Source organism: Dicentrarchus labrax, unplaced genomic scaffold (genome assembly GCF_905237075.1).
Source record: "Dicentrarchus labrax unplaced genomic scaffold, dlabrax2021, whole genome shotgun sequence".
NCBI lineage: Eukaryota > Metazoa > Chordata > Actinopteri > Moronidae > Dicentrarchus > Dicentrarchus labrax.
The window spans coordinates 13,363,306-13,375,672 of NW_026136706.1; the positions used below are offsets into that span (position 1 = coordinate 13,363,306).

A 12,367-nucleotide genomic window follows, 5' to 3' on the forward strand; every position below is an offset into this window, starting at 1 on the left:
TTTAAGTTAATCAAAACTAAAGGAAACCAGTTAATTGTTGACGCTCTAAAGACTTTGTATCTTCCTGCTGTAGATGGTAAATTATACCCATCAAGCGAACTCTACTACAATGACACCGTGTTTGAGATCAAAAGATTGGAAAATGCACTGGAGAATAAGTTCCTGTTGCTTGAGAAACTAAGTGAATGTCATTTGGACCTTGACATCTATGAGCATCATCGGTTGCTGCAATTGCTGCCTCCGAAATTTCAGCCTAAAATGCTGTCTGATTTCACTGAGGAGAAAGTAGTGGAATCACACATGGAGCTTTGTGAGCTTGACACTGACTGTCAGTTTAGTCAATGGTTTGACAAACACCTATCCTCAGCAGAGTTCAGACATGGACTAATTTGCCTTATCAGAGAACAGTCTATGGGAGAAATAACACAAGAGGACGCTACTGACATGTGCAAGAAGATTTTTGGCAGTATTCAGATTGTCTGCTGCAGAAACCTTAAAACTGAGCTTTGGGTGGATAAACAGCCACTACACAGAACTGCCACTAAAACTGATGTTTTTGTCAAACGAGGGAAACAAGGTTGCATCTTTTACTTAAAACACAACGATACCATGCATCTCAAGGTGATAAATGACATCAATATGACATTGACAAAGGAGATTAATGCTCTTTTAAGTAACCGAATCGCCGCAATTCACCTCCCAGTCCTCGGACAACTTCTCACATGTAACAGCCTGCAAGACGTTCAGGAAATTCTGGCTAAGAATGGGATCCGTGACAGTGCTGAAATCGAAAGCCTCTTCTTCAATCCACCAGCCCCTGGAACAGATATTCCAGAGGAATGGCATGATTCCTTAGACATGAATGTCCTCAATAACTTTGAAGAGGGGGAATATGTTGGCTACAACACTAGCAACAAGTACATTTATGCAGTTATTGCTGAAGAACTGCCTGGGCACTCTGGACCATATTCACGGCGATACAAAATAGAAATTGGAGAAGATGAGCCAATTGAAGTCAGTTGTCTTGACCTGTATCAGTTTAAACGACAAAAGAAACCAGAAGCCAAAGGGAAGACATGCACATCTGCTGAAGCTTCCAGCATGGAGCTGGAGCTGCTAGCAGGAGCTGTGCCACATTCGTCCCAATCATCATCTACAAGATCCTCACCAGCCTCTCTTGACGAAGCCAAAAGGGAAATTGACAAATGTTTGGAAGAGATCTGGACTCTTCCTGAAGAGGAGCGGCATAAAGCCATCAAACGACTGTACCTGAGATGGCATCCTGACAAAAACCCTGAATGCCAACTTCTCGCCACTGAAGCATTCAAATACTTAAACAATCGAATTGATGAGCTCGTCAAGGGTAAAGGCAAAGGCAAAACTACAGGCCCGTCCTATTCGAGGGGAAACTCCAACTTCAGAAACTTCTATGAGCAATGGAATCAGGAGGCCAGGCAACACAGAGATGGTCGAGAGAGATTCTCTAGAGGCCACCAGTCCTACAACTTTTGGGCCCATAATGAAAATGTCCCAAGGCCGAACAGAGAGGAGGCCCAGCGTTGGTGTAGACAGGCTCGCTGTGATCTCAATGCAGCTTACAAAGACGCTGGTGGGGGGAGCACAGAATGGTGTCTCTTCAAAGTTCATCAAGCAGTGGAAAAGTCTCTTATAGCTGCAGAGTATAAAAGACGTGGGCAATATCAAACCAACAGCTCCATTTCAGCCAGAGCTGCACAAGTTTCCCTGTACAACATCCAACTGAGAGTTCTGCCTCAAATTGTGGAAAATCTAATGACACTGGGAGTGGATGCCAAAAAGACTCAGTATCCTAAATACCATCAATTTCCCCATATTCCAAATGGACAGTTCAAATCAGAGAATGAAATATTAGCAGTGGACACGGCATCTGAGCTTCTCAGTAAAGTAGAGGCATATGTAAATTAGGGATTCAAGACAGACAAGTCATGTTGGCAGTCAGTTTAAGATTTTGACATGTTAACATAACACAACATAGCATGACTTCAAACAAAAGACTGCATAAAGTAAGAATGATATGACTTATGAATATTTTTTTTAGGATTCTTCACTTTAGAATAATCTATACATGACTACATGAATTTGTTATGTAAATGTGAATATCAAAGCATTTTGTGTATTGTTGTAGACATTCATGACTACTTACTGAGGACCAATATAATCAGTGTAGAACTTTTTCATGGAATGAAATTGAAGTTTTTGTTTTTTGTTTATTTTTTTTTTTCAATGTTGTAAAGAATTCAAAATTACTCACTGAGGTCTAGTGACTTTATGAAAATGCCAATAGCAAAGTCTTTTATTTTTTTATGTTGTTAACATTTATATCTTCTCACTGAGGACCAGTATGGTCATTGTACAACTTTGTTATGTAATGAAATTGAAGTTTTTATTTTTTGTTTAGTTTTTTTGCAGTGTTGTAAACAATTAAAAACTACTCACTGAGGACCAGTGACTTTATGATAATGCAAATAGCAAAGAATTAGTTATTCAACGTTGTAAACATTTATATCTACGCACTGAGGACCAATATAATGAGTGTACAACTTTGTTATGGAATGAAATGGAAGTTTTATGTTTAGTTTTTTTTCAATGATGTAAACGATTATATCTACTCACTGAAGACCAATATAATCAGTGTAGAACTTTTTTATGGAATGAAATTGAAGTTATTGTGTTTCGTTTAGTTTTTTGCAATGTTGTAAACAATTAAAACTTACTTAGTGAGGACCAGTGACTTTATGAAGATGCAAATAGCAAATCATTTTTTTTATGTTGTAAACATTTATATCTACTCACTGAGGACCAATATAATCAGTGTAGAACGATGTTATGTAATGAAATTGAAGTTTTTGTATTTTGTTTAGTTTTTTTGCAATGTTGTAAACAATTAAAACCTACTTAGTGAGGACTAGTGACTTTATGAAGATGCAAACAGCAAAGTTTATTTTTAATGTTGTAAACATTTATAACTACTCACTGAGGACCAATATAATCAGTGTAGTTCTTGTTATGGAATGAAATGTCAATGTGTTTTTTGTTTTTTTTCAATGTTATAAACAATTAAAAAAAAAAACTTAGTGAGGACCAGTGACTTTATGAAGATGCAAATAGCAAAGTTTTTTTTCCAATGCTGTAAACATTTATGACTTCTTACTGAAGACCGATATAATCAATGTATAACTTTGTTATGTAATGAAATTGAAGTTGTTTTTTTTTTGGTTTAGTTTTTTTGCAATGTTGTCAACAATTACAACTACTTACTAAATACCTATATAATCAATGTATAACTTTGTTATGGAAATGCAGATGTCAAATAATTTGGAGGAATTTTGTCATCCTAATTCATTTTTGTTTTATTACCATTTACCTTCTGAAATAAAAAATAAATTTTATCAAGAATGAAACTGCAAGTCATGTTTCACATTTTGTGAATAAAACTGGCCTGGGGTGGACACAGTATTACTATAATTAGTGAATTGGGAATGATTACTTCCTCTCCTTTTCCTGATGATAGTATGTATTAAATCCTAAAAGGTAATTTTTTAGAGGAATACTTGATCAGTGAGGCATTTGATAGTGTTGTGTATGAAGTGTCTCTGAAAAAGCATATTTAATTTGGTTTCAAACCACCTGTTGTTTGAGGGAAATTTCCACAATATTAAGAACTGCCAATAATAAAAACATTATATTGAATCTGTAGGCTAGAGTGATGGGACTTTTTGGTATCTGTAAAAGTTGCTTCACTGTACCATAAATCACAAAAACTCAGTCTGAGTATGTTTTCAAATTTAACTTTAAAGCACTCATGCTGACCTGACAAAGGTCTAGCGTGTAGGATTTAGTGGCATCTAGCAGTGAAGTTTCATATTGCAAGTAATTGAACACCTCTTTCTGTATTTGACGACCTGGGAATGAGAACAGGCTGTGAAGTGTCTAAGAGGAACTATGGCAGCCATGTAACTGGAAAAAAACCCAAAGCTCCCCATCTTCAGCCAGTATGTGGTTTGTCCAGTCTGGGCTACTGTAGAAACATGGTGGACTCCATGGAAGGTGACCCATGGTGTCTGTATGTATGTATGCCGTGTACGGCTGTGAAAACATGATAACTATACAATATTCAGGTGACTATACACTAATAAAAACATACCTATGGATATTATATTCCATTTCTGCCAACAGAGCCTCCTAAATGTTACACACATTAAACTATTGAATTTTTATTTAGCAGCTCATTTGAAGAGCATCCATTATTTTAAAAGTTCTCTTTCTCCCTCCATCCATTACATGATTTGGATATATAGCTATGTATATTAATGTGTGTGGTTCTCACTGTGCGGTTATTATATTATCTGTTTATTATTATAGCTAATAACCCAAGCTTCAAGCACTTTCGTAAAGCTTCACTGTTCTTACTGATTCAAAACTGGCGTCTTAATGTAAAACTAAACAAACCAAACAAACGTCATAGGGTCACCTGCCAGCCAATAAGAATCGCAAATTTTCAGTGTCGTCACGTCCAGGCTAGCCTCTGTTCCATTAGCTTCTCATGTAGCATTTCTTTATGAAAAAAGGATGTTCTTGAGATTTACTTCCCATATTCTAAGACAGGACAGCATCCAATACAATCATAACTGAAAGATATTGAAACCTTGGTTTAAACAAAGTAAACATTTACTATGTGAGCACAGACAAATCTACAGCTCAGTGTGGGTGTCCATGGTTTTTACCATAACCTTTAACTGAAACTGAAAGTGTGTGCCCCAGAAAAAAAAAATAACACACTGACCTAACTTAAAATATTCTTATTGGACAGGACACCTGGATGTTCAGTTGCCAGTGAAGACAAACATTTCAAGTTAAAAGCACTTTTTTATTCATTAAGAAATCATGTTATGAAAATAATGACAACTAACCATATATCAGACAAATGTATCTTTCCATATGTTAACAACAAAAGTTTGCTCTGGAGGATGTGACATCTCAGCAGTTACCAGAGCATAACTGTCTCTTCCTTGTGCTCGGAGTGTGCTTCGTCTCACCCTGGAAGTGGCCAGTTCCCACTGTACTTTCATACTATAAAAATGTTCACAAGGCTTTTCATGTCTCATCCCAATGTCCACACATGAGAATACATTTCAAATAATTTTTGTTTGTGGGGGAGAAACTTCACATATATACCAGATTCAGTCTTTGTGTAATGCTTCCTGTCGTCTCCTCAATCTATTAATAATTTACACAAAAACCTGTACATACTTACAACAGGCTGGAGCCTGTTTCTGAAGGGATGTGCACATAGAAAAAAAGAAGCAACATACAGGGAAGTGAATCTTTACAAAGTAATAATAAGGTGGGAGGTTATGGTGTTACGAGCATATTAGACACTTGCCTCATACGGTACATGCAACTAACAACATTTTTCAACTCTCATTCAACCTTATGGCTCTCATAATGAGGCTATAACTTTCTGCATCAAACCCATATCAACTACGATTTATTCCAGTCTTTTGCTATAAAACACATTCAACACAGCTGACAATAGGGACAAACATTATTAAAAATATTTATGGAGAATGTGTGTGTGTTTGTAATGGCTGATGTTAGGATCAAGTATATTCATCTTAGATCAAGACTTTGGGTGCAATAAAAGCAGGATTTACCATACCTAACCTCCCTCTGCATATTCCCTCCCTATCCAACAGCTGATAAACTTCACAAAATTAAGTTAAACAGGAGCTGGGATAGGAACAGGCATCTAAAAAATAACACTTAAGGCTTAATTCATATCATTTGGCACGTTGCTAATAGTAAGCAACGATTACACTCCCCACCATCTCATGACTTCGAATGATCGGCACTTACTGTCTGCTGTCATTCAAAGCAACATCTTTCACATCACTCATATTGCATTTTGTTCAGATAAAACAACAACTATATTACACATTTTAGATAGAGAAAAGAATGAGATTGAGTCAAACCACAACATTATTTCTAAGGTTTCTGTTATTGACACCAAAAACTAAAGCACTACTGCTGGAATGAGCAACAAATAACACCAACTGCCCCCTCGACCAACACTGCTGTGTGCTTCTTTGTTGACACAATAACATGGCTGCAACCATAATTTGAAGAGCTGATGTACGTGGGATAGACTTTTTCTATGAAAAGCATACAACCTGCAATGGCACAGGAGGCTCTGTGAACATGAAACATAGGGTTATGGTACTGCCATCTGTCCCGTTCTATGGCACAAGTGCGTGGCAAACAACATTTCTGGAGACTGACAAAGTAAATTATGTTAATGGCACAGTGTAGTATTATACTATAACCACCTGCTGGGCTGCTATCGGGTGTCCTGGGTTTAGAGAGTCAGACGTTATAAATACAAAACTCACGTCAACAAAACCAGAATGCCCATTGAAACATTATTTGTTGAGGCAAGAAATCACAGGGAGAAACAGACATGAAGTTTCTGTCACTCATTTCTCTTGGAATTTCACTCCATTTTAGATAAGTCAAAAAATGTTTACGTATGTAGTTTTGCATCCACGTTTTCTTTCATATTTCCACTCCGAGAGCTGAAAGAGGAGGTCAGCTTGCTTTCTTTCAACAGAAGCCATACTGACATCGGGCTTGCATCAATTATAAGCCCCATATTTACTGTCCTGCTTTCTCCTGTTGTGTGATAAGCTACATGGAGGTGTAAGCACCCTGCCCGCAGCAGGGCCCTCACATGTTGTAAGCCACATATATTGGGTCCAGCTGATCGGCCAGGAATCCGTCTCTGAGGTGCATGCGTTGTTTCTCCCCTCGGGAGTTGATGGGGATGACGCCGGGGTCGACCACCACCACCACCCCTACGATGAGGTAATGCTCTTCCAGGACAACGTTGGTGACCAGGGCCACCAAGTCCAGGGCCTCTTGCTCTGATCCCTCCAGCTCCACAACCACCACAAGGAGGTTGGTCCATGTGAACACAGCACTGTGGGGAGGATGAGGTTGTCGATGCACGAAGGGAAACAAAAAAGGAAGGGGATGGGGCAGTTAGATGACAGGAGGAGAAAAGGAGGTGAGTGTAAGGTAGGTGGATAAACATCTGACTACATGATGAATAATTCAAACTGAACAGTAATAAAGCATTGATCTATAATTGCTAATTTCTCACCATTCAGCTATGCTCTTGTGAGAACGGATAACAGAGGTCTCGATGTCAATTGGGTGATACCTCATGCCCCTCAGCTCCAGAGTCTCATCAAGAGAGCCCACCACGTAGAGGGCGTCATGGCGCTCTGAGACAAAGACACACACATACAGTCGCAGATTTGTCAGTTTATATCCCAAATTTAAGTATCAGTCCAGCTACACAAAGAGCAGTTCACTGGCTCTAAGTTCGAGCAAGTGCTGATGATTCTCACCTCCACTGGCATCAGTCAGCTCAGTGCGCCGCAGGAAGCCGAGGTAGCCCGTCCTCGCCCAGACAGTCTGAGTGTCGCCGAAGCTGAGCTTGGTGTTGAAGTGGTCAGCATGCAGCGCCTCCTCACCATAAACTGTGTAGTAGCCTGTGGCATTGTGAGGACTGCTCACCCAGACCTATTACACACACACACACACACACACACACACACACACACACACACACACACACACACACACACACACACACACACACACACACACACACACACACACACACACACACACACACACACGATTGGTAACTGTTACACAGATAATCGTACACATCTTTCGCTCTTTTGATCGAAGTTATGGAGTCTAGTGTCATTCAACATTTAAATAAAAAGAGAATATATAAATTGACTTCACTTAAATTATACATTTTAAATAAAGTGTCCATCACCTGTTTGTGGGTTACTGATCAGAAATGAGCCCAATAAATAGAATAATATTACTCAGTAAGTGCTGCTGCATGGCTCCATTTCTCAGACATTATGTTTATAGGCACAAAAGAAACCAGGTTACACTTGCAGCACGTCAGTAATAAACTCTGAAGTGTCTGAATTTTACATATCAAATCAAATGTTCTGTGGTAGACTTTGTGTATGTTTTAATTTTAGCCAGACTTTTAATTAAATAATTTCAATGAAGGTTCTTTCTTTCCTTTAATCCAGTTGCCCTTTGATATTTAAAATCTGATTAGAGACCTGGTTATGTGTACACATAGAAAATAAATCTCTCCAGGAGAAATCTAACTGGGGAAATCAGGTTGTTCTGATCTCTTACCCTGATTGCAGAAATTTGGGGTCTCCTTTATGTGACATTTAAGTGTCAGTTTATTACAGAAAGCAAAATGTAACCTGTAACTTAAGTGCATGTAAACACACTGATTGTGGCTAACCACCAGTTGAAACAAATCTCAGATATCGTTACCTCTCCTAGATGGGAGTCTCCCAATGGTCCTTTAGTCTCTGTGTTGGCAATGATCACCTTCACTCCTGGAAGGATCTACAACAGCAGACAGCCATATCTCAAATAAAGACAGCTTGAGAAAAGAGCAACCCTCTTGCAGCATAATGTCACAGTTGTTTGTAGTATTTTGGTGCATGAGTGTGATGCCGTACCTTCCCAGACTCCATCAGTGGCAAGCTGTGCGGAGACCCTCTCTCTACAAGGCGAACCCTGAAGACAACACAATTAAAAAGGACAAAATGATGAATTTCAAATCTCATTTTCTATTATATCAGCATATGTAGAAAAGAAGTAAGAAAAACTAATCTAAGAAAAATTAAGAGAAAAAAAAGTGAAAAAGAATAATTAAGGCATTCATTAATTCATTCTGCTATATAAGCAATATAATTACCTATCATGTCGAAGAGCTCTCATGTCTACATAAACAGTAGTGGGGTCCGGTCCAGCTGTGCCCTGGAGAAAAATCAGCAGAGTGGAGTCAAAAATGTAACTCTCACAAGCCCTGAAATGAATGCTGAATGTTGCCTGAGTGGACGGGAGGTGGAAGCTGCTTATGATACAACTGTTGACAAAGCAGGAGGCGCAGCCAGAAGCCAACCAGCCAGGCTACGATAGTTAGGACTGAGGCAAAACTCAACCGTGTAGCCACAGACACTAAGTACCGGCAGAGTTAAAAATCACCTCAGTGCTGCCGGTTTGTTTTCACACAAGTGTAAGAAGGCTGAGACAAGCGACAGTGCCAGTTATTAGCAGCCTACAATAAATTATAAATCAACTGCAGTTTATTTCCTTCAAATGTTTATCTTCTGTGACAAAAAAAAGCACACAAATGTCTGAAAAACTCTCACTGGGGACCATTTGTTTTGATTAAACGTCTAAAGCTCTGCCAACTGGATTCTAATTGAACCATTTCTCAAGTACTGATTCTGGTTGTCAGATATTGATTCCTTCAGCTTTGGGGTTTGTCATCATTATCGCTGTAAGACTAGTCACAACACATTATGTTTTCCATCACTCCTTTGCCAGTTTATAGCCAGAGCACAAGCTAGCAATGAGTTGCTGTATGGTCGTCTGTGAGGTCAAAGCCAAACACAGAAGAGAGAGCGGGCTGATTCAGTTAAATGAGCCGGCGCGTCGAGCCAAGCTTTAAGCCGAGGCTTTAGCAACAGAGCGGGAGCATGGAGCATTTCAGACCCAATCCGGAGATTAGTCTTTGCAATAAAACCGAAGCCAGCGGTCTGATTAGCCTAATTAGGAGTTGCTTAAGTACTGTCAAACCTTTGCTTTTATGAACCTGATCCACAGGCTGGTTCATCCAGTACAACCAAAGAGTCAAAACTGTGTGTAGTATTTGTTAATGAGGAGCTTAATTCAGCAATTTGAAGACAAATTTAAGGACAAAATAATTTCTCTCATTAAATGACTGCTGGTGTAAAAGAAAAAGCTATGAATAGAATATTCATTATATAAATAACTAAATAATTCATTATTATGTCGAATACAACAAATGCAAAAACTAAGTGTGGTAAATTGTTGTAAATGAAAGTTATAATATTGGATTTAATCAAAATAAATTGCCCTTTCACTGGTAAAAACACCTAAAAACATACGTAAACGACTCTTCTTCAAATGTTCGTATCACATTGTAGAATAAAGATCATAGGGTAATGGCATGGCCCTCTTGAAATTAGAAGCCCTCCCAAATCAACTGAATCACGGTCATGCTGCTAGCTCATGGTATAATGTAGTAGCACATCACATATAATTCACATATATCTTAAAACAAAGGTTGAGAGCCAGTCGTAAGACTCTGCTAAAATGAACAGCGGTAAAATGAGGCCGAAGCTGGTCAGAGAATAAGAAAACCAAAGAGAAAAAACTGTGAATTAAGGTTAAGCGTCTTAAAAAATCATGCAAGATAAACTACAAACACAGACAGACACACACACACACACACACACAAAAAGTTCCAGCAGCAGCCCATTGAGCAAACAGCAACTCTTATCCTACAGTTACCTGCTCAGCCAGTTTGCCTAACCTGTTGGGCTGACGGGACAGGGCAGGACAGATAAATAAAGATATATATATGTATATATATTTAAATACATAGACACACATGCATGCACACACACACACACGAAAAAATTCACCAGGGATAGGGAGAAACAAATAAACCAGAACATCAAAGGGCCAAAGGAGAAAAGAAAAGATGATGAACAGTCAGACTGAGAAGCAACTCAGAGGATTTTATATTCAGTGCATCATTTAAAAACCTTATTGTGCATCTATGATATATAAAGCTTTATATGTTTATTACTGGCACATTTTTGCCATGACTTCTGTTAGTGGATGTGTACAGTGCCACACTAGCAGAAAAGTAGAGAGCTGAAAAATAAAATGATTCAAATAAATAAAGTTTTCATTTATTTTATCAACTCATTAGAGATAAAAGGGAAAAAAAATGATTTCTTCCTTTTCCTGTAACTGACCGGTATCTTTTCATTTCTACTGTGCACTTCTCTTTTTTTTCACTTCTTCTTTTCAGTGAACTACTTCATACACTAGCTGTCTGAGCTGTATAAAGCAGGAAAATAAGCCACTTGTCATCACCAGCATTCACTCTTTTAAAGTCGTGCCAACAGTATGTTTTTCAAGGATTTCTTGGATGTTGATCCTGAATGTTACACAGATTCATCGCCAGTTTTGCCACTAAAACATTGAACGTCATGACCTCTCCAACCCTCCTCCTCCTTTTATTTCCTCCTCTTTGTCCTTCACCAGCTGCTTACCTGCAAACAGATTGCCACATTCACCCTGCAGCCAAAGGTGGTGCTGACGGCTCGTGGCGAAAGCCCCAAGTCCTTGAAGATCTTTGAGAAGGACTGCGTGAGTGCTATCCGGGGCCTTTCCTCTGCTACCACCATGCATGTACGCACGCAAGACAGGTTCACATTTCGCAACTGGTGGTGGGAAGAGGAAGAGATGGATCAGAAAAATTGCATATTGTGTAAAAACACACTTGAGTTACAGTAATAATGTAATATTCTCTCTCAATTTGCAAAGATGTTTCATATTAACTAGGTGCTGATGAGAGAAATGCAATATTCATATTTTATATTTTCATATTCATAGAACTTTTTATCATATATTTTATTTATACTTATTAAACCACAGATGTGAATGGTAAAAAATCCCAATCTCAAGTGCTGCAGACACACAGATACAGAGCTGAGAAGTGTTTCACCCCTGAGTACCCTGATTGTCTCAATAATGACAGCTCTATGGCAGCAAAGGAAAAAGGAGTAATTGAAGAAAACTCTTTTTGTTGCTTCCCCATAACAACACTCAACACCTAAAGGGACAAACTGACCCGCAGTGCTTCTGTCTGTGAACCCAGGCCCTTGGTGCACATCTCCATGACTGAATACGAGCAGAAGGTGACGCGCACTTTGTACTGGCTGACTGCCGCGAGCCACAGAGACGCATTGCTCTCCAGCTCCAGAGGGGGAACCAGGATCGACTGGTGGCCTGAGTACACACTGAAACCAGAAACACAAGTGCAAACAGAGAGGTTGAGTGGCCTCCACCAGAAGATAACACAATGTTTGTTCCAGTCACTAGAACAGGTTCTTTAACACTGATAATTTGATTTCTTACTTTACTGCCAGTCATTTGTGTTTGTGTGCTGTTTTACCTGCACAGGCACCAGAGAGCGAACCCCAGGCCGCAGTAGGGGTCCAGACAGATGGCGATCTGTCGGGATGGGTAGAGCTCACACTGCAGTTTGATGGAGCGACACAAGGCACTGGTGGCAGCATGAGACATCTGGAGGAGATGATATGATATACAGAGACACAAATTATGAATCAAATCTGGATTCTGGAATAAAATACAATATTTTAGGGAT

The 12,367-nt window shown here is 39.1% G+C and overlaps 1 protein-coding gene across 8 annotated transcripts in view; it reads right to left on the reverse strand.

The window, feature by feature from the left end:
* Window positions 1–4,885: 4,885 nt before the first annotated feature.
* Window positions 4,886–12,367, reverse strand: part of dip2a (disco-interacting protein 2 homolog A) — a 79,515-nt gene continuing 72,033 nt past the window's right edge. For 5 of the 8 annotated variants that reach the window (XM_051404155.1, XM_051404154.1, XM_051404153.1 and 2 more), the window contains 9 exons: window positions 12,155–12,285; window positions 11,831–11,999; window positions 11,250–11,420; window positions 8,852–8,913; window positions 8,613–8,670; window positions 8,422–8,496; window positions 7,449–7,623; window positions 7,199–7,322; window positions 4,886–7,015 (listed from right to left, as the gene is read on the reverse strand). In XM_051404155.1, the coding sequence (XP_051260115.1) occupies window positions 6,763–7,015; window positions 7,199–7,322; window positions 7,449–7,623; window positions 8,422–8,496; window positions 8,613–8,670; window positions 8,852–8,913; window positions 11,250–11,420; window positions 11,831–11,999; window positions 12,155–12,285 (1,218 nt within the window). In that variant the 3' untranslated portion in view covers window positions 4,886–6,762. Of the gene's footprint in view, window positions 7,016–7,198; window positions 7,323–7,448; window positions 7,624–8,421; window positions 8,497–8,612; window positions 8,671–8,851; window positions 8,914–8,935; window positions 10,507–11,249; window positions 11,421–11,830; window positions 12,000–12,154; window positions 12,286–12,367 lie in introns of those variants that run through there. The other 3 variants (XM_051404159.1, XM_051404160.1, XM_051404161.1) reach the window with 2 other exon arrangements.